Genomic DNA, 21,713 nt, shown 5'->3' with positions numbered 1-21,713 from the left:
TCAAGACTGGGAAGAAAGGGAGCCAGGGTGGAGGCACCAGGGGCTCTTGAGGGGAAGGGATAATGGATGGACTCTTCAGGGCACGGCCCCTTCGGTGAATCTGCTCCAGGTCCCTGCCAAGCGTCAGCTTTACACCTCACCAGGCCCCTAGCGCTGCTCAAAGTGTACACTCGAGGGGGGACACGGCACCCTGCCTAGCCTTACTCGTGGGAAGACAGGGCGCCCTGATCCGCCTTCCCACCCGAGCATATCCAGTTGAGAGCAGGTAGTTCCCTCAAAGCCAAATTGGGGTGTTCGTCATGGTGTCAAAGAAGAGGAAAACAGTATCTACCCTCATCTGCCGGACCGCATACTCCCTACCCGGGGCCAAAGCCAGATCTCATGTCCTCAAATCCTTGACACTCAGTGGTTTAGCTTCTGTCTGAAGGCAGCAGGGTCTGGTGGAAAGAGCCTGGGCGCCCCAGCCTGAAGATGTGGATTGGTTTTTCCTGGCATGAGCACATATGAGCAGGTTCCATCCCTCTCTGGGACTGTGTCCCCATCTGTAAAAGAAGTCCCGACCTTATGAGGCCTCTTCAGAGCTGGAGCGCGGTGGCTGCTAAGTGCACTCTTTCTCGTGGCTTTTGGCAGCATGCACCGAGCGCTCCCCCACGCGCGCTCACTCTCCTGAGATCTGATGAGGACGGTGACGTGCTCACCAAAATTAAAGACCCCCTCCCCCCCCACCAGACACTCATCATGCACTTAAGGGAAGTTGCTTGAGCACCTGCCTGTGCTAAGCCCTATTCGGGGCACTAGCTCCACTGGAGTAGACAAAACATGGTCCCTCCCCGGAAGGGGTTCACAGTCTGCTCTGGAGGCCAGACGAGTCAACAGACAGTTACAACATGCTGTGATAAGGCTGTGGTAAAGTTAGATACAGGGTGGCGGTACAATCTCACGCCACATGTTTGGGGGATAAGGAAAGTCTTCCCACAAGACGGGATCCTTAACGTCCCCAGCTAGAGAAGGGGGGTGGGCATTCAGCAAGATGGTGTAGTGTGAGCACAGGCAGTAAAGATGCCTGAGCTTGTGGGTTTTGGGAGCACGGCTCACTAGAAAGGGTAGAAGAGCACACCCCTTCCCTTTAAGTCTAGTTCCTGAGGGGCGCCTGGGTGGCTCAGTTGGTTAAGTGTCTGACTTCAACTCAGGTCATAACCTCGTAGTTCGTGGGTTCGAGCCCCACATCAGGCTCTGTGCTGACAGCTCGGAGCCTGGAGCCTATTTCAGATTCTTTGTCTCCCTCTCTCTCTCTGTTCCTCCCGCACTCATGCTCGCTCTCTCTCTCTCTCTCTCCCTCAAAAATAAATAAACAAAAAAAGACTAGTTCCTGGAAATCCACATGATTCTTTCATTTACATCTCATTGGTCAGAAATTGGTCATATGGCCACACCTAACTGCAAGGGAGACGGAGAAACAGAGTCTCCTGTCCAGGTGGCCATATGACAAGACAAAAAGTGGAGGCTCTATTTTAAGGGCAGATAGTGAGGAAGGATGTAAGGAGACAGCCAGCAATCTCTGCCGTTGACACTAATTTTTTTTAAGTTATATATTTTGAGAGAGCAAGCGCGAGAACTCGAGCACAAGCAGAGAGAAGGAGAGACAGAATGCCGAGCAGATTTCACACCATCAGCCCAGAGTTGATGCGGGGCTTGAACTCATGAACTATGAGATCATGACCCGAGCCGAGATCAAGAGCCTGACGCTTAACCAACTGCACCACCCAGGCGCCCCAATTTTTTTTTTTAAGCCAAGCTGTGTGGAGTAGGAACTCAGGGTAAAAAAGAGACCTGAGCCCAGAGTTGACAAGAAAGGCTTCCTGGGGGGAGCGTCATTGTTTCTGGATCTTTCAGAATGAGTAGCTTTTTGGGTAGGTGGATTGAGGAGAGGCAAAAGGAACAGCATAAGGAAAGGTACAGTGGTACGTTCAAGGGAAATGCGGAGGTGGGCTTATCTTCTGGTAGAAGGACAACTGAGCAAGACAGAGACCCAGAATGCCCATTTGGGGACTGGCTGCAGTCTAGTGGGTAGCAGGAATCTGTGTTGAGCGTGGGTGGGAGCAGTCAGCAGAGGCTGCCGGGACTCAGGAGTCTGGTGGTTATTTGGCGGGTGGCCTGCAAGTGGAGGCTGGAGTCCTTCTAGAGCATTCAGCTTATAACTCATAAACACTTCTATGACCCCATTACCCTCAGGATAAAGTCCCAACTTTCAATCGTGGCTTGCAAGGCCCAGGGGAACCTAGACCCTGCTTCCATCTCCTGCCCCCGACACACAGCACAGCGGCTCGTCTGAGCATCTTCTTGTCACGTGCGCAGGCTCAACCTCCTGCCTTGTGCCTTTGTGTGGGGCCATCCATTCTTGCCCCTCTCCATTCTCTTCATCTGGCTCTCTCCTGCCCATCCTTTAGATTTCAGTTGAGATCTGTTTCTTCAGGAAACTTCCCCGATCCCCATGTCGGGGGTAGGATTCGCTTCTACATGCTCTGAATATACCTGTATCTGTCCCATCAAACACTTGAAGATACCACGTCATTTCTCCCACCAGACTGGGGGCACAGCAGTGCAGTGTGTCTGTTTTGTCCTCTGGTGTATACCTGGTGCCCATAACAGGGCCTGGCCCAGAGCAGAAGCCCTGGAAATGTTGGGGAAAACTGGCCTTGATCTGAGAAGAGATGGAACTTTTCAGCAGGGAGATGGGGTTCGCAGAGGAGAAGCACAGTAAGAGTTAGTCATAGGCAGGCGAGCCCAGGGAAGGAGATGGGCTGGGAGGAGCTTTGGAGCTGCTGTGTCAAGGCCAAGATCTCCTGTTCAGGAGAACGGACACCCTGAGCCTCAGCTTTCCTCGAGGAGCTGCTGCCCGAGGGCTGCACAGGGTGGCCTTGGGCCGAGTCAGAAGGGTGAGGTCCGCCTGGGCAGGCGTTGGCTCCTAGGAGGGGCCAGCCAAGCCAACCCAGCTGAGCCCCAAGCCCTGAGCCCTCCTTCCAGCCCTCCTCCAAGAGGACTGTCTTGGAGGACTGTCCAACTAACCTGTCTTATCTCCCGGCCCTCCCACCACTCCATGCTCAGCAGGGCCAGGACATTCAGCCCATCCTGAGACCCTCACCGCATGCAGAGACCAAGGAGGTAAGCAGGGACAAGGGGCAGCCGGAGAGGCCAGGGTCCCTCCCCAATGGGTCTGGGGCCTGAGCCTCCTAGTCTTTCTTCTTGGCCTTTCAGATCCCTTTTGAGAAGAACTGCGGGGAGGACAAGGAGTGTGAGGCAAACCTGAAGCTGTCCTTCTCCCCTGCGAGGTGAGGCTTCCAACCCCCTGGACCCTCCTGTTCCACCTGGTGTTTTCCTGAGGCAGCTCGTGTGCCAGAAAGGATAGGGGGCTCCGAGTCAGAAGACCCCCATCTGTACTCACTAGATCTGTCCTCTGGGGCTTAGCCCCCTGTCTGAGAAATTCACGTGCCTTGTGCACTCCTGGCAGGATTAGACAAGGTCACACCACTTAAAGCCTGTGCACAAGAGCTGGTTTTTGTGTATTCGTTTTTTCTAGCCTAGCAGATCCCTGCGTTCTGAAAGCCCCTGCCTGTGACCCTGCTTCCTTCACCTTGGCCCCTGTAACTTTTCTCTGGTCTTGCCCCAAGATCCAGAGTCCTACGTCTGACGCCCTCTGCCAGCCTCTCCGTAGAGCTGATGCTGAGTAACTTGAGAGAAGATGCCTACTGGGTCCAGCTCAACCTGAGCTTCCCCCAGGGACTCTCCTTCCGCAAAGTAGAGATACTCGAGGTGAGCACCCACACTGGTCCCTGCAGCTTCTGCTCCCCTCAAGGAGCCTCAGGCGGGCAGACAAGACAGCCTAAAGAGAGGCCAAAGCTGGCCTGCAGAAGGTTTAGGGACACATCCAACTTTTCAGCCTGATGACCACCCTCCAGCTGTGTGCCTGTGACACAAGGTTCACCCTCTGTGGGCCTCAGATTCCACCATCAGTGAGGCTGGGGCATCCGCAAGGTTAGTGAGGGGGTCACATGGAATGGAGACTGTGACACAGGCTCGTGGATCTGGTGACCAAGAAGGTGTGCATAGATACAGTAAACTCAAAGTCCTTCCCTCCTAAAGGTGACCAAAGTGTTTTTGCAGGATGGCCTGGATCGTTTTATTTTTATTTTATTTTATTTTATTTTATTTTATTTTAATGTTTATTATTTATTTTAAGAGAGAAAACACAGCGGGGGAGTGGCAGAGAGAGCGAGAGAGGGAATCCCAAGCAGGTTCCACACTGTCAGCACAGAGCCTGACGCGGGGCTCGATCTTATGAACCATGATGTCATGACCTCAGCTGAAACCAAGAGTCAGGAACTTAACCGACTGAGCCACCCAGGCACCTCTTGGCCTGTATTTAAAAGTTGTTTTAGGGGCATCTGGGTGGCTCAGTGGTTAAGCACCTGACTCTTGGTTTTGGCTCAGGGCATGACCTCACAGGTTCGTGAGTTCAAACCCCGTGACGCACTCTGTGCTGGCAGCTTGGAGCCTGCTTGGGATTCTCTCTCTCCCTTTTTCTCTGCCCCTCCCCCACTCACACTGTCTCTGTCTCTCTCAAAATAAATAAATAAACTTAAAAATTTTTTTAACTTGTTTTAAGCACAATTTTATTTTTTAAATTATTATCATAGAAATAATACATGATCACCACAGAAGGTTGGAAACCACACAGCAGTTTAGAGAAAACAATCACCTATTCTCCTATAACTCAGCACTTACTACTTTTAATATTTCGATGTTTATTCTTCCATGTATCTATACACGTACGTACAAATTACATTGTATATTTATTCACTCTATATTTGTTTTAACTAATTGGCATTTTGTTTTCCATATGGTTATTTTTCCTCCATGTTTAAAAAAAATTACTGTGGTAAAATATATGTAATAGAAAATGTACCATCTTAAGCCTTTTTAAGCATACGAGTCAGTGGCATTAGGCACATTCACAATGTTGTGCAACCATCATCTGTTTGCAGAACTTTTCTATCATCTCAAACAGAAGCTGTAGACCTGTTAAGCAATAATTCCCCCTTCCCACTCCCTGTCCCTGGTAACCTTTAATCTACTTTCCGTTTCTATGAATTTGCCTGTTCTCATTTTTCACGGAAGTGGAATCATATGGTGTTGTCCTTTTGTGTCTGTCTTCTTCGCTTAGCATAGTGCTTGTGAGTTTCATCCATGTGAAAACATGGGTGAATTTCCTTTCTTTTTAAGACTGAACAGTATTCCATTGTATGGATAGACCATATTTTGTTTATCCGGTCATCTGTTGGACATTTGAATTATTCTTTATATAGACACATTAAATGCTTCCGGAAGGGTCATCTAGTAGAGTGATTAAGAACTTGAGATCTGGAGTCAGACAGACCTGTGTTCAGATTTCTTCTAGATCTCTGCCCTGTGGTGGGACTTGGGGAAGTCACTGAACTTCCCCAAGTCTCTATTTCCCTGTCTAATTCCATTCCCAATCTGAGGCTGAAATCTGTCCTCACAGATGATGAAGATGACTGGTTTTACGCTGCTTAGCCCAGGAGCAAGCTCATTTTTAAAAAGGTTGCCGACAGGGCACCTGGGGGGCTCGGTTGGTTAAGTGTCTGACTCTCGATTTCCGCTCGGGTCGTGATCCCACAGTTCGTGAGTTGGAGCCCCGTGTCGGATTCTGTGCCGCCAGTGTAAAGATTCTCTCTGCCTCTCTCTCTGCCCCTTCCTCTCTCTCTCTCTCTCTCTCAAAATAAATAAACATTTAAAAAATAAATAAATAAAAATGGTTGCTGACTGTGTGGATGTAGTAGCGTTTTAACAATCTCACTGTATCCTCTCCTGTGATTGTGCAACACACGGAACCATTCCTATCTCTTTGAACTATTTGATCACTTCTCGTTTTTCATGATTATATATACTGGTGCAGTGAACATCTTTGAACTAAACTTTGGCTCCACCTCTCTGAGAATGTGCCCTGGTAGGGACACCGCTGGGGACCGTGGCCCCAGAGGGTTGGTGGCCCACTAAGGGTTGGTGGCCTGGCCTACTCAGTTTGTTCTTTCTTTTCTCACATGCAGCCCCACAGCCAGATACCTGTGAGCTGCGAGGAGCTTCCTCAGGAATCCAAGCTTCTGACCAGGACCCTCTCTTGCAACGTGAGCTCTCCGATCTTTAAAGCGGGCACCTTGGTGAGTGCTTCAGGCCCCCAGGAACTAAGCCACCAAGGGGCTGTGAGCTCATGTGGGGAGGGAAGGGTGCAGGTGATGGTAAAGACGGACTCACCCCAGGTCCGACCCCAACGGGAATAACAGCCTGGACTTTGGAATCAGACAAACCTGGGGTTGGGTTACGAATGACCTTACACACGTGACTTAACCGTTTGGAACTTTGTATCCTCATCTGTGCAACGGGGATAAAGCACCATTTTCAGGGGTAACAGTGGTCTCTATTATTACAGCAGTTAGGCGTGGGGGCCATGAGGTGCTTCATTCCCCTCTCCTCCCCTGCCAGGTTGCCATCCAGGTGATGTTCCACAAGCTGCTGAACAGCTCCTGGGGGGACTTTGTCGAGCTGCACGCCAGTGTGAACTGGTGAGCAGGCCCCCACCGGACCCCCGCCAGCGTACCTGCCCCGCTCGCTCTCAGACTGCCGCCTGGCCCTGGCCAAGCCCTTTTCCTAACACTGCCCTCTGCCTCGCCCCAACACAGTGACAATGAGGACTCAGACCTCTTGGAGGACAACTCTGCCACCACCAGCATCCCAGTCCTGTACCCCATCAACATCCTCACCAAGGAGTAAGTCCTGAGCAGCCGGCCAGCTCTGTCCTCCCCGCCTCAGCCTCCCAGGGCCCTCCCTCAAAGCCCCCTCCTTCTCTAGAGCCCCCCCACCAGGAGTAATTAGAACTGATTCCAGCCACAGCCCTGACGGTTTTCAACACCCACAAGAGTGGAGGCCCTTTAAGAGTTCTGAGTCAGATCAGCAGTTTACTGATGGGAGAAAAGGCACAGTGAGTGCTGACCTTATGTCAGATGCTGTGCCGGCTGCGCTGTGTAGCTGGGGCTCCCCCCCCACCAAGCTTTCAACACTTTCAACGTGTCATGAGGCAACCACGCCTCTCTCCACTTTACTGATGAACAAACAGGATCATCAGAGAAGGGAGGAGCTCATCCAGAGGCGTACAGCTAGAAAGCACTGATGAACCCTCTGAACTTGGGCCTGTCCAACTCCAAAACCCTGTGCTGGATGCCCTCCCATCCTGGGGGGTCAGACATGCTGGAAGAGATTAGGACAAGGTGTTCACAGTGGCTCTTGCCCACAGAGAACTCCTAGTCCAGTAGGAGAGGCCAAGCTCGTATGCACACAGAGTCAGTGAGTCTCAGGAGGTTATATATAACAGGAGTGACCCATGGGGATCACTAGTTGGATTTTCTCATTTACAGAAAAGAGGACGAAGCCAGAAAAGCAGAGGAACTTTCTCAGTTTGGCTCAGTGAGAAGGACAGGGACAGTGACCGAGCCAACGTCTCTGGTGCTTAAAACATAAATGCCAAACACAATGATACTGTCTGAAGTGTCGTGTGAAATTAGAGCCAGGAAAGATGATGTGGGTTGAGGAGAGATGGAAGGGTTCGTGGAGGAGGTAGGGGCTTGAACTGGAGTCTGGAGAATGAGGGGATCAGATAAGGGCCAAGGAGGAGAAAGGATGGTCCAGCAGGAAGAAGAGCCCAGGCAAAGGAAGAAGCAAGCAGTGGGGTGGATTTGAGGAGTAGGGAGTGTGCAGGCTCAGGGGACGGCAGGTATGCGTGGGGCCTGGTGAGCAGGCAGGCTGGGAAGTGGGCAGGCCTGGACATGGGAGGCTTTGGACCCGACCCTCGTGGGCAGCAGGGAGCCAGTGGCAGATTCTGAGTAGGTGGGTGGCAGGATCAGACAGTGACGTAAGAAGGTCCCTGGAAGGATGGGGTGGAGAAGAAGCCAAAGGCTGTGCTGTTATGCAGGAGATGAAGAACCCAGAGGACAGTGGAGACCCTCAAGGGGGGTGGGGAACCCCATGGAGCAGGGAGAATGCAGCTCCAAAGGCACATCCACCTGGGTTCCGGCCCCGTCCCGCTGCCTCAGGACGCGGGGCAACAGACTGACCCCTCCCACCAGCCTTACTTTCCCAAGGGAAACAGCAGAATGCTGGAAGGGTCACGGGGGGTCATGCCTATGAGAGCGCTAGCCCAGGGCCTGGTAGCGCAGAGGCTTCCCCTGGCCCGGGGCCCCTGCTTTTCTGGAAACGGGGCTGTTGACATCTCCACTTTCTACTTCTGCTCTTCTCTCTCCACAGCCAGGAAAACTCCACGCTGTATGTCAACTTCACCCCCAAGGGTCCCAAGATCCGCCATGCCAAACACATCTACGAGGTAGGAGCCCCCGTGTGAAAAGGCCCTTCTGGGCCACACATTTGTCAGCCCCGCCCTGGGGACCAAGGCTGCAGAGACCAGCGGGACACGGCCCCATCCTCAGCAAACCCAGCACCCTCCACCTCATCCCATGATCCTTCCGGTAGAGCCTCACACGCTTCCGGTAGCGACACACTCAGCAGCTCCTTTCCGCCACCACCCGGACGGATGGTCTGTGGGATCGCAGCACTTGGGAGAAGCGCTCTGAGAGAGAACCTAGTTTTTCATTCCCCCGTTTAATGAGCCACTGTTCTAGTTTAGATACTTTGCTAGGTGCTGGGGCAACCATAAGTAAATCGGAGCCCCTGACTGCTCACCCAACCCAAGTTCTGGGCCTGGTACTTTATATGTGCGACCCCCCTGTGATCTTCCACCAACCCGTGAGGTAGAGGCGTTGCCACTCACATTTTACGGATGAGAAATCCACAGCACAGAGAGGTCAAGTAACTTGCCAGGTTACACAGCTCATAAGGAGGAAAGGTCAGATTCGAGCACATGTTTGAATGCCCAAATCCATGTGTTTAACCTCTAAATTAACGATGTGTCGCTTCTCACGCCATATGCTTGGTGCCGTGATAACATCTTTGTTGTGGTAACAAAGAAGAGGGAGGCCAGCCGCTGAGTCTAAAGCTCAAGGACTCTAAGGAGGAGTAGGCATTGACCAAGCCAAGAGCATTCTTGTTTTTCTGGGGAGGAAACTGAGGCCCCAAAGAGAAACTGTCTCACCCAAGGCCGCACTGGTATCAGGGCAGGCTGGAGCGGGAACCCAGCAGGAAAGGGACCCCAGGCAGGTAGCCCCCTTAGAACAGAGGCTGCAGTCATGTCACCTGGATATGACAATGGAGGAGAGTGGCCCTCAGGGAGGTCAGATGCCCGTTTGCATTGAGAATGGCCAGTTGAGTTGGTTTCTAGTGCTGCTCAGCGGGATGGCTCTGGGTTCCCTACGGAGGTGGGCAGACCAGTCCTTTTACCACCAGAATAGTGGGAAAGACTTGGACAGGCTTGGATCCAAACCCCAACTCTACCACTCGAGCTCTGTGTGACCTTGGGCCAAGGGCTTGCCTATCCATGCCTCTGTTCCCCGCTGTGACAAATGGCGTTTGGAACGAGAACTTCCAGGTGTCGTGAGGTTTAAGTGGGTTGCTTACTCCTCATGGAGTGCTTGGCGTGATGCCCAGGAAGTGGAGGTTGTTAATAGCTGAGGCAGGTGTTGGGCTGTGGCCATGACATTCCCAAGCTACTGTGGAAGCCTGCTTCCATTCTTGTGCCATTCCACAGGGAGCCATCTCAAGCCCTTTGAGCTCCCCTCACACACACACACACCCCATTTATCTCTCTGTCGGGGCTAGATGCCTCTGTCCACCTCACCACCCTCAGCATCTTAAACTCTGCATTTGGCTCCCTGACGCCTGACCCACCACGCAGCCCCTCTCGGCACTCTTGCCAAAGCCCCTAACGGTCTCTGTTTTAACTACAACCCAACATGACATGGGACGTTGGTGATCACTCCCTCTTTTTTTCTTACTGTTTGTTTATTTTTGAGAGAGAAGGAGAGAGTGTGGGAGAGGGGCGGAGAGAGAGAGAATCCCAGGCAGACTGCACTGACAGCAGAGAGCCCGATGTGGGCTCAAACTCACAAACTATGAGATCGTGACCTGAGCCAAAGTCAGAGGCTTAATCGTCTGAACCACCCAGGCACCCCGGGGATCATTCTCTCTTGCCTGAAGCTGTCCCATTAGGCCCTTTTTGCCACCAGGAGGTCAGCTCAGGTTTATAGTAAACTGGACAGGCATGGTAATCCAGTGAGAGCTTGACAGCTGGGCCACGGGATCTTCTTCCTCATGGTCTCCCTCTCCCCTGGCTGGTTAGGAGCATAGGCCTCAGCCAGACCTGAAGTCTTTCTGAAGCTCTGCCATGTAAAGCTGTGCGGCCTTGGGCAGTTTACTTAACCTCTCTGAGTGTCAGGTTTTCAATCTGTAAAATGGGGACACTAATAGCATCTACTGTATGGGGTCGTTATAAGGAGCAAATAAGAAAAGGCTTGTTAAGTGTCCTGCGTAGCCCTTGACCCACGAGGGACCAGTCAACCGTGGTTGCTGTCAGCATTGTCGTCATCACCGTCATCCAAGGAAGGCGATAGAGCGCGCCAGTTCCAGCCTCTGGAGTCCCAGCCTAGGCTAAAATGCCAGCTCTACTATTAACACCACTGTATAATTTTAGAAGATTTTCCTTTTTCCAGAAAGATGCCCTGTCCCCTTTTGCAGTCACTCTTCCCCCCACGCTCCCCCAGCTCCCGGCAACCACAACTTTAGTCTCTGTCCATAGATTGGCCTGTTCTGGGTATTATGTGGAGGAGGAATCATACAGTATGTGGTCTTTTTTTTTTTTTTTAATTTTTCTTAACGTTTGTTTATTTTTGAGAGACAGAGCACGAGCAGGGGAGGGACAGAGAGAGAGGGAGACACAGAATCTGAAACAGGCTTCATGCTCTGAGCTGTCAGCACAGAGCCCGACACGGGGCTCGAACCCACGAACCGTGAGATCATGACCTGAGCTGAAGTCAATTGCTTAACCGACTGAGCCACCCAGGCGCCCCCATTATGTGGTCTTTGGTGACTGGCTTCTTTCAGTTAGCAGAGTGTTTTCGAGGTTCATCCACATTGGAGCGTGTGTCAGTATTTCATTCATTTTTATTGCCAGATAATATTCCATGGCAAGGTAGGCCGCGTTTGATTTATCCACATATCAACCGGTGGATATCTGGGTGGCTTCCACTTTTTGGCTATTACAGACAACGCTGCTTGAACGTTCCTGTACAAGTTTTGATGCACACGTGTTTCATAAACTCTTAGATATACACCTAGGAGAGCAGTGGTTCCTCTTGATGCTTTGTCTTAACATGTTCTAAACCAAATGTGTCATTTTCTCCTAAGCCAGCATCACCTCCGGTTTGCTGAGAATCCCTCGAAGGCACCCTTTTCCTCAAGCAAAACTTCCAAGCCTGGGGGAATTTCTCCCTCCTCTGTGCCTGGGGCCCCTGCCTCTTCAGCTTCCGTTCTGTATTCTCTTCTCTCTTTTGCCCCCGCTACTGCTCGGACTCAGATCCTCGTCTTCTTGCAACTGGACTGTTGGCACAGGCTCCCAGCGTGGACCTCAACCTGCCTTTCCCACTCCTTTCCATTCTGGGCCTGCAGTGAGTGAGTCTCCCTGGAGCCACCCGCCCCCCCTCAGCTGCCTGCCATGACTCCCCATTGCCTAGCCGAGGGTCCCCTGATCTCTCGCCCTTAGGCTTTCCGGGCACACTGTCTCATCCCGAGTCTCCTTTCCAGACGTACCTCCTATCTCTGTCCCCAGGCACCGCACCTCCAGCCGCATCATACTCCCCTGGTGCTGCCCTAACTGCTACATTTTCTCTCTTTGGATGCCCTTCTCTGTCTTTATCCGTTTGACTCCTCTCTACCTTTCACAGTTAAATTCAAACGCTGCCTCTGACATTAGGCCTTTTCAATTTAATTTGACTGATATTTTTCAAGTGTCCACAAATGTTTGTTGAGTGAATAAATGATAGAACCTCTCAAACTGGACATCTGATTCCCTGCTTGACCTCCCTGGGACGTTCACTGGTGCTATTTCTGTGTCACTTTCTTGTCCATATCTGGGTCTTCCAGCCTTAGCACAGATAGCTCTTTCTTTTTTTTTTTTAAGTTTGTCTATTGATTTTGAGAGAGAGAGAGAGAGCACGAGTTGGGGAGGGGCAGAGAGAGAGGGGAGAGAATCCCAAGCAGACTCTGTACTGTGCAGTGGAGCCTGACGTGGGGCTCGATCCCATGAGCCACAGAATACGACCTGAGCCAAAACCAAGAGTCAGACGCTTAACCGCCTGAACCACCCAGGCACCCCGGCTCTTTCATACAAAAGGTACTCAGGAAATGTTTCTTAAACCAAGGCCCTTGGCAAAAGGAGGCTTTCCAACCTGCATCGTGCGAATAATTTTTGCATCTATCCTTGTTAAATGTCATTCATTCAAAAAATGACTTTTTTGGAGGCCTGCTATGCTAGGTAGGGTGTCAAGCAGCAGGGAATTGCAAGCGAAATAAGCCACAGCTGCTGCCCTCAGGAAGCACGCAGTCTAGTGGAGATACACACAGGGGGGAGCCGCCCTGCCGCTGAGGGGATCAGCCAGACCTTCAAAAATGATATTGGAGCAGTACGTTGCTGGATGTGCAAGGGTCTGCCCCGCGGGAGAAAGCACGGAGGCACCCGTAGCCCACGCTGTAAGGCTTTGAGGACAGGGGCCGGGTGAAGCCCGACAGAGCATGGCTTCTCAGGGCTCAGCCCGTGAGAATGGCATCTGGAGTGGCAGTTGGGGGGCGGCTGGCATTTAGGGCTCTGCAGCCCCTCGTCCTCTGTCCTAGGTGAGGATTCAGCCTTCTGCCTATGACCACAACGTGCCCCCCCTGGAGGCCTTGGTCGGGGTACCAGAGTCACACAGCAAGGGGCCCATCAAACATGAGTGGACTGTGCAGATCCTGCCCAGAGGAGGGCAACACACCCAGGTCTGTGGCGGGGAGCTCCTAAAGGGGGACAGATGTGTAGGGTGTGAGGGTGGACAAATCCCATTGGGCTCAGTGAGTTCTGAATCCGCCAAGAGCCAGTGGGACTGAACTGTGGGAGATGCCACACCCCAGGAGGCTGGGGGAGGGGGGGGCGGGGGTGGGGGGGGAGGCGGGAGCCAGGTTCTTAAGGGGCCGGCGTCCTCTCTCTGCTCTGGACTAACTGAAGACCATTCCTAGGATCCTTCTGTGACCTGCCACCGTGTGGATCCGGAGACGCTGCCCACTGTGGCTGAGGTACAGGGGCACGAGCTCAGAGGTTGGGGCCGGGGCCGGCAGAGTGTAGGTGGGAAGACGGGCCTCTCTGACCGCTGCTCTCTCTATTCCTGGCAGCCTTGTTTGCCCGAAGCCAAGTTCCGCTGCCCACTTACGTTCAAGCAGGAGATCCTCGTCCAAGTGATCGGGACAATGGAGCTGGTGGAGGAGATCAAGGTAACACCCGCTGGCCGCAGACGCCATGGTCCAGGGGGTGTGGGGGGACCTCGACGGCTCGAGGGTGGGCTTCCTCACCACCTGGTCTTCCTGCCTTTTTCTTTACTACCTTGATGAAAAGCCCTGATATTTACATAGTGGCGGATGAAAGAGAACCATGATTTGTTTGAAACTCGCCGGGCTGTGTTCACAGGCCTGCGGATGGTTCTTCTGGGTTCTCCGTAGGAAAACTTTCCTTCCAGCCGCGGGGAGCGGTCCGTGAGGACAATACGGTAGAGAGCACGGTGGCCGTGGTGCACCCCACTGGGTCCCGTGCTCCTCAGCTTCTCCACGCTGAGTCGAGGTGGGGTGCGGACGTCGGTGGGTCCCGGCCCTTGTTCTCCCTGGCCTGACCCCTCCCCCACCCTCCCACAGGCCTCCTCCATGCTCAGCCTCTGTAGCTCTCTCTCCATCTCCTTCAACAGCAGCAAGCACTTCCACCTGTATGACGACAGTGCCTCCCTGGCCCAGGTATGTCTCTGCCTCCTCAGAAGCCCCGGCAGCAGAGGTCAGCAGGGGCATCTGAGGAGCCCCAGGGTCGAGCTAGAAGAGCTAGAGCCAGAAGGGGGACAGCCACATGGGAGGTCCGGGCTCGGCACAGGGAAGAGCTTCCCGGCCATCAGAGCCGTCAGCCTTGGCGAGGGCCTTGGTGGATGCCCGGGGCTCCCCACCACCACTGGTGGCCAAGCAGCCCCCGAGGTCACCTGTCTGAGATGTGTCGGGCGGAGGTCAACTTGCGGGCAGCTCAGCCAGGGTACCCACCCCATACCCACTCTGCGCATGATGGGAAAGCTCTCCGAGCAGCGTGGGTGGTGAGCGCGGGGCCCAGGCCACCCAGTTGAGCCGGTGGGCGAGACAGGTTGAAGAGCAGGAAGCTCAGAGCAGCAGAAGGGACGCTGCGCCTAACAAGGTGAGCGTAAGCCGGATTCTGGAGGCTTTGCACGCTGAGCTGAGATTCTGGCATTTTATCCTGGGACGAAGGGAAGCCGTTTAAGGACTGAAGGTGGGTCATGTGCAAGTTCGCCAGTTCACTCCGGTGGCCGCACAGGGGTGCACGCTGGAGGGAAGTGTCTGGGCCAGAGCCTGGTAGTGTCAGGAAGCAACGCTGACCAGAAGTTGCTAAGGCCTAGCCCTTCACAAGAATATTAAAGGTGGAAAAGCCTTCTTCCTACGGTCCCCTTTCCCCCCCTCCTCCAGGTCATCATGAAGGTGGACATCGTATATGAGAAGGACATGCTGTACATCTACGTGCTGAGCAGCACTGGGGGACTATTGTTGTTCCTGGTGATTCTCGGGGTACTCTACAAGGTGGGAGCTTCTGGGAGTAATGGGCATGGCTGAGACAGCCAGGCTAGGGAAAGGGCAGAAAATACCAAGATCAGGGAGCGTTAAAGCTAAAAGCGTCCTCAGCCTACTCCCTCCTTCTATAGTTAGGACTCCTGAGTCCCAAAGAGCAAGTGAGACTTTCCCCCAGCCTCCACTAAGCACTGGCAGAGCCAGGACTGGGTACCTAGGGAAGGAGGGTTTTCCCACGTATCACGGGCCAAGCAGTGGGACACAGGGGCACGTACCACAGACATTGCCTTCAGGGAGCTCACAGTCTAATGGGGGAGGCAGACAGGAACACACCTGCTAAGGGCCCCACTCAGGGGCCTGGGTGCTGGAGCCTCACTTAGGCTGGGGGAGTCCGGGAAGCCCTCCCAGGAGAGGAGGCATTTGAGTTGGGATTTGAAGAAGGAGCAGGCAGGTGAATAGTGCCGGAGGGCAGCTGTTCCACATGAAAACCTCAAATACTCCAGAAAACAACACAGAAAATCAATTTCTCCCTGTTGCACCCCGCAGAGGGCTGTCATTAGCAACCATTTTGTTTCTATTCTTCCAGGGTCTAATTTTGTTGTTTAAACATACGTATATGTATGAGCATGAAAGAGAAAAAGAGAGAAGTCAGTGTCTATGTGTATGTGTAGAAAACACAAATGGAATAATACCACATATACTGCTTGGGAGCTTATATTTCCCACTGGATATTATATCCTGATGTCTCTGTGTGTGTTGCACAATCAGATCTGCCTCTTGCTTTTTCACTTGGCTGGTTTGCTGCTGTCTGGATGCCCCACCTTTTTTTTTTTTTAATTTTTTAATGTTTATTATTATTATTTTTTAAATTTTTTAAACTTTTATTTATTTTTGAGAGTGAGAGAGACAGAGCATGAGCGGGGGAGGGGCAGAGAGAGAGAGAGAGACACACATACACACAGAATCCGAAGCAGGCTCCAGACTCCGAGCTGTCAGCACGGAGCCCGACGCGGGGCTCGAACTCACAAGCTGTGAGATCATGACCTGAGCCGAAGTCAGCCGCTTAACCGACTGAGCCACCTGGGTGCCCCAAATGTCTGACTCTTGATTTCGGCTCAGGTCATGATCTCATGGTTCATATGATGGAGCCCAGCGTCGGGCTTTGCACTGATGGCACAGAGCCTGCTTGGGATTCTCTCTCTCTCCCCTCTCTCTGCTCCTCCCCCACCCCACTCATGCTTTCTCTCTCTCTCTGTCTCAAAATAAACAAACATTAAAAAAAAAAATTAATTCCTGGAGCTGGAATGGCTGAGCCAAAGAACATATATGTTTTGACCTTTCAACAGAGAGCAGGCTCTCGCTAATAGTATCACTGGATATGGTCAAATCGCCCACCTAAAATATTGCTCCATGACATTTTGATGAGCCTAAAGAACGCACTATTAAACGTACAGCTTTTTAACATATTGCCAGGAGCTGGGTGTGGCAGAGACCCTCGTCCTGTCCCTGGGGCAGATACCACGCGTCCGTGGCATGTGTGACTCATTAACATTAAGGGTGCTTTCATGTTTTGCCGAGGCTGACTCATCCAGAGTGTTCCATGGACCGTGGCTCACTCAATTTTTGTCTTCCTACAGCTCGGCTTCTTCAAACGGAACCTGAAGGAGAAGATGGAGGCTACCGTAGAAGCTTCGAATGGAATCCCTAGAGAAGACTCTGGACAACCAGAGCCCAAGGAAGAGGGTGGGGATCCGGGCTGCCTGGAGCCCCTCCAGGAGGAGGAGACCCAGGATGGAAATGACAAAGACTGAGGTCCAGGCCCGATGCAGAGGGCCCAGGACTGGACCCGGGAGGCCTGGTACCACTCTGCCTCTACCTGTGTTTCACTGCGTGTCTTCAGGCAAATCACTGCTCCCACCTAGGCCCCAGTTTCGCTGTCTTGCACGTGGAGCTCACTCCTGCCGGCCTGCTTTGCAGGTTCATGGTGAGGGATGGGCCAGGAAGGCTAGGCGAGGCCTTGTAATTCTCGGCTGGTCCTGGCTTCCCCCAGCCCTTCTTAGTATCCTCCCCTGGAAGAGACTGTCTGATCTAAATTTGGAAAAACTGTCATCTCAGGACCTAGTGACTCTCCCGGCCCTCACACCCACCTGCCCTTGGACGTCCCCAGAGGCCTCAGACTCCCAGAACCTCGTCCTTCACTCTCCCCTGCCTGGAGTCCAGTCAGCTTTCCAGTCTGCCGCCAGAGAGCAAATCCGATCTGTGTCACTACATGGCCGCTGCAAACCCCCTGCTCTTTGGCTACAGACCAAGTTCCTTAATACGCCTTCCACGATCTGCAAAATAGCCTTAACATGCCCGTGCAGAATTGGGCCCCTGTTGCCTTCCTGGCCTCCTCCAGAGACTCCCCGCCTCCCTTTCTAAGCTCCGATTACACCAGCCTTTCTCGCTAGCCAGGCTCCTTCCTGTCTCACCGCCTTCACCCAGACTGCTCCCTCTGCCTGGAACATTCCTCCGCAGCCCTTTTCCTGGCTGACTCTCTCAGCCTTCAGATCTCAGCTCGCGTACAACTGCCTCAGGGCCGCCCCCAACCCCTACCCAGGTGGGTTCCCGTGTTACATTTGCCCCTCACAGTACAGATCACACTGTTACTTAATATTTGTCTCTCAAATTAAACATCGAACTCCGAGAGGGTAGGGACCATACCTGTCATGTTCACCTTGGGATCCCTTGGTGACATCACAGAGCCAGACCCAGTAGGCGCTTGCACAATTTCACTGAACCTAGCACCTGTGAAAAGATCGAGAAAGCGTTTCGGATGGGCCCCTGGCGTCTCCACCCTTCAAGGTCTTCCCCAGGCTCCTGCCTCCTTGCTCCCAGCCCCCACCAGAACTCCATCCCACCCCGCTGCGGCCCCCACTGGGAGGCTGTGAGCTCAAGGGAGCAGGCCACGTCTGTCCACCTGGCTCACGGTGCCTGCATATGTGTACCCAATAAATGTGAAAATCTGTCCAATTGTGTGATGTTTTCATGCCGCTGCACATTCTGGCCCTGACAATTCATTTAGATGTGAGAATAGGCCCTCCCTGGTTTTGTTTTGTTTTGTTTTGTTTTAAGCAACAATTGGTAGAGCCTGACCCCGAGGCCCACAGCATTTGGAGGGATGGGGGCTCATCACTGCTGCCCTCTTGTGGTCAGTAGGATGGGGGCGTGGGGGTGGGGTGGGGCGGAATACGGAGTAATTCTGAAGCCAGCTCTGGGTCCAACAATGGGAGCTGAGAAGGAACATTTGGCCTTCCAAGCAGTGACCTTTGATGGCTCCCTTCTGCCTGCAGGAGAGTAAGCGAATATTCTTGAGCCCACAAAGCCCAGAGCAGTCTTTCAAAGCCTGCCTGCCTCTTCGGCTTCGTCAGCACCCTTCTGGTCCCGCCCCATGGTTCCTCATAGGGAAGACCTGAGAAAGGAAGAAGTGAGGCCCGTGTCCCAGGGAAGGCAAAACTGCTAAAAAGACATGAGATTATCTCTAGGTCTCAAGAAGCCTACCGGCTTCTACTGATTCTTGAGAGCTTTGTGTCAGGCTCTGTTCTGTGCCCTGAGGGCCTGGTGATGAAAACCAGGGAGAAGTCCCTGCCCTCAGGAAGCGTCACCCCACTGGGAAAACAGTTATAAGGTAGAAATGTGGGGCGCCTGGGTGGCTCAGTCGGTTGGGCGTCCGACCTCAGGTCATGATCTCACGGTTTGTGGGTTCAAGCCCCGCGTCGGGCTCTCAGCTGACAGCTCGGAGCCTGGGGCCTGCTTCGGATTCTGTGTCTCCCTCTCTCTCTCTCTTCCCCTCCCCCACTCGTGCTCTGTCTCTATCAAAAAATGAATAAATGTTTAAAAAATTAAAAATAAAATAAAATGTTTTTAAAAAGTAAAAAATAGGGGCGCCTGGGTGGCGCAGTCAGTTAAGCGTCCGACTTCAGCCAGGTCACGATCTCGCAGTCCGTGAGTTCGAGCCCCGCGTCGGGCTCTGGGCTGATGGCTCGGAGCCTGGAGCCTGTTTCCGATTCTTTGTCTCCCTCTCTCTCTGCCCCTCCCCCATTCATGCTCTGTCTCTCTCTGTCCCAAAAATAAATAAAAACGTTGGAAAAAAAAAAAGTAAAAAATAAAACAAAATCTTCCTACTTCGAAGCACTTCACAGCTTTTTTCATCCCCTCAGCTCCTGGACAAAATGACCCATTTAATCTCCACTTTGCATACCTCATTGGAACACATAACGCTGATTGTGTGGGCTCCTCTCTCAAGACTAGGAGGTTCTAAAAGGCAGGATTCAGTCTTCACTCACATGTGTGACCAACACTGACCCCTCACCAAGGCTGGCACAAGTAAGCGTTTGATTCAGTGGTCCTCACGTGTTTTGGTCTCAGAACCCTTTTATACTCTTTTTTTTTTTAATGTTTTATTTGTTTTTGAGACAGAGAGAGACAGAGCATGAACAGGGGAGGGGCAGAGAGAGAGGGGGAGACACAGAATCCGAAGCAGGCTCCAGGCTCTGAGCCGTCAGCACAGAGCCCGACGTGGGGCTCGAACTCACGGACCGCGAGATCGTGACCTGAGCCGAAGTCAGATGCTCAACCGACTGAGCCACCCAGGCGCCCCCCTTTTATACTCTTAAAAATTAAAGATCCCCAAAGAGCTTTTGTTTATATGGGTTATATCTATCAGTGTTTATCCGATTAGAAGTTAAAATGGAGAGGGGCGTCTGGGTGGCTTAGTCGGTTAAGCGTCCGACCTCAGGTCATGATCTCACGGTCTGTGAGTTCGAGCCCCGCGTCGGGCTCTGTGCTGACAGCTCAGAGCCTGGAGCCTGCTTCAGACTCTGTGTCTCCCTCTCTCTCTGCCCCTCCCCCACTCATGCTCTGTCTCTCTCTCTCTCTCTCTCTCTCTCAAAAATAAATGTTAAAAAAATTTTTTTAAAGAAATTAAAAGGGAGAAAAATGTAAAAACATAAGGACACCCCAGCCCACGTTCCCCGCAAGCTGTCAGAATGATGTTATCACGTGTCATGCCGCCTCTAGAAAACACTGTACTCATGGCACAAAGTGAGAAAGTAGCATCTTGGTCTCCTTGGGAAAAGAGTCAAAACCTAGTCAGACCTAGGTTGGAGTCCAGGCGCTGCTGCTTTGTAACTAAGCCGCGCAGGGCAAGTACCTAACCTCTCTGGGACTCATTTCTTCATCTGTAAAATGGGAATCATAGCTGCATAGACCTCAGAGCTGTTGTGAACGCGAAATAATACTGGCAAGCTGTTGCTAGCACCTAAGTGCTTGATAAAGGTGGTAGATACGAATGGTTTCGTTGCGGAGCGCCTGGCTGGCTCCATTGGTGGGGCACGCGGCTCTTGATCTTGGAGTTGTGAGTTCAAGCTCCATACTGGACATAGAGATTACTTTTTTAAAAAAAAATTTTTTAACGTTTATTTTTGAGACAGAGAGAGACAGAGCATGAACGGGGGAGGGGCAGAGAGAGAGGGAGACACAGAATCTGAAACAGGCTCCAGGCTCTGAGCCGTCAGCCCAGAGCCCGACGCGGGGCTTGAACTCACGAACTGCGAGATCATGACCTGAGCGGAAGTCGGACGCTTAACTGACTGAGCCACCCAGGCGCCCCGAGATTACTTTTTAAAACATGGTTTAGGGGCGCCTGGCTGGCTCAGTCGGTTAAGCATCCGACTCTTGATTTCAGCTCCAGGTCACGATCTCACCATTCAGTTCATTGGATCAAGCCCCGCTTTGGGCTCTGCCCTGACAGTGCTGAGCCTGCTTGGGATTCTCTCTCTCTCCCTCTCTCTATGCTCCTCCCCTGCTCATGCATGCTCGCTCTCTCTCTCAAAATAAATAAACATTAAAATATAGTTTAGTTGTACAGGATGATGTGGTGAAAGCGGCTCACTGGACTGCAGGCCAAACGACCTAGTATTGGAGTCCTAGTTCTCCACCGTGACCTTGGGAACGATGCGTGCCCTTTCTGGGCTTGGCCTGCCCCACCTGGGATCTGAAGGTACCTCAGGAGCTCTCACGGGGAAGAGAGGGGTAGGGGCGGAGCAGCTGAGTCTCCCCCTGTCATTTGATCTGCTTTAATATATTAAAGTTCTGGAAATAGCATATAGGCTACTTTATCAATGAACCGTGCCCGGGGCCTCCCAGCTTTCAGTGGCCCACAAACACGTTTGGGAGTTGAAAAAGAAAATCAGGGGCGCCTGGGTGGCGCAGTCGGTTAAGCGTCCGACTTCAGCCAGGTCACGATCTCACGGTCCGTGAGTTCGAGCCCCGCGTCAGGCTCTGGGCTGATGGCTCGGAGCCTGGAGCCTGTTTCTGATTCTGTGTCTCCCTCTCTCTCTGCCCCTCCCCCGTTCATGCTCTGTCTCTGTCTGTCCCATAAATAAATAAAAAAAAACGTTGAAAAAAAGAAAAAAAAATTAAAAAAAAAAAAAAAAGAAAAAGAAAATCAACTCCAAAATATGAAAATTAAATTGTATAACTGGAATAAATGTTAAAACAAATGTCTATAAATGTATTATGTCAGGTGGTCAAATGCAGTTCTATTTAACACATATAGGTACATATATGAAGTCTATCAAATGGGGGAGGTGGAATATTTCATTTAATATTTGAAGTTCTGTGTGGTAGGATGTCTGTACAAGAATGTGCATAAAGTTTACAAAGGTCTTTAAAAGACCAAGAGATGTTACTTGAAAAATAATGTCCCACTTCCAAAACTAAAACTTTAAAAAAAAACACTAAATACAACCAAACTGCATTGAACCGCATAATCTCTAAGTCTCCTTCTAAACCTTGGAGAACAT

At 52.1% G+C, this 21,713-nt stretch overlaps 1 protein-coding gene across 4 annotated transcripts in view; it reads left to right on the top strand.

The window, feature by feature from the left end:
• The window catches only part of ITGAL (integrin subunit alpha L), a 42,426-nt gene extending 24,546 nt beyond the window's left edge, over positions 1-17,880 (top strand). For 3 of the 4 annotated variants that reach the window (XM_086692385.1, XM_086692387.1, XM_086692388.1), the window contains 13 exons: positions 3,106-3,162; positions 3,256-3,329; positions 3,669-3,810; positions 6,126-6,236; positions 6,559-6,638; positions 6,756-6,842; positions 8,374-8,449; positions 12,904-13,044; positions 13,282-13,338; positions 13,435-13,533; positions 13,948-14,043; positions 14,770-14,880; positions 16,506-17,880. In XM_086692385.1, coding sequence (XP_086548511.1) covers positions 3,106-3,162; positions 3,256-3,329; positions 3,669-3,810; positions 6,126-6,236; positions 6,559-6,638; positions 6,756-6,842; positions 8,374-8,449; positions 12,904-13,044; positions 13,282-13,338; positions 13,435-13,533; positions 13,948-14,043; positions 14,770-14,880; positions 16,506-16,679 — 1,305 coding nt within the window. In that variant the 3' untranslated portion in view covers positions 16,680-17,880. The remainder of the gene's footprint in view (positions 1-3,105; positions 3,163-3,255; positions 3,330-3,668; positions 3,811-6,125; positions 6,237-6,558; positions 6,639-6,755; positions 6,843-8,373; positions 8,450-12,903; positions 13,045-13,281; positions 13,339-13,434; positions 13,534-13,947; positions 14,044-14,769; positions 14,881-16,505) is intronic. The other variant, XM_086692386.1, reaches the window with a different exon arrangement.
• Positions 17,881-21,713: the final 3,833 nt, after the last annotated feature.

The sequence above is a fragment of the Puma concolor genome, chromosome E3, assembly GCF_028749965.1.
Source record: "Puma concolor isolate L17-30 chromosome E3, mPumCon1.1.hap2, whole genome shotgun sequence".
NCBI classification, from domain to species: Eukaryota; Metazoa; Chordata; class Mammalia; order Carnivora; family Felidae; genus Puma; species Puma concolor.
This window is presented reverse-complemented; position numbering and strand designations above follow the sequence as displayed.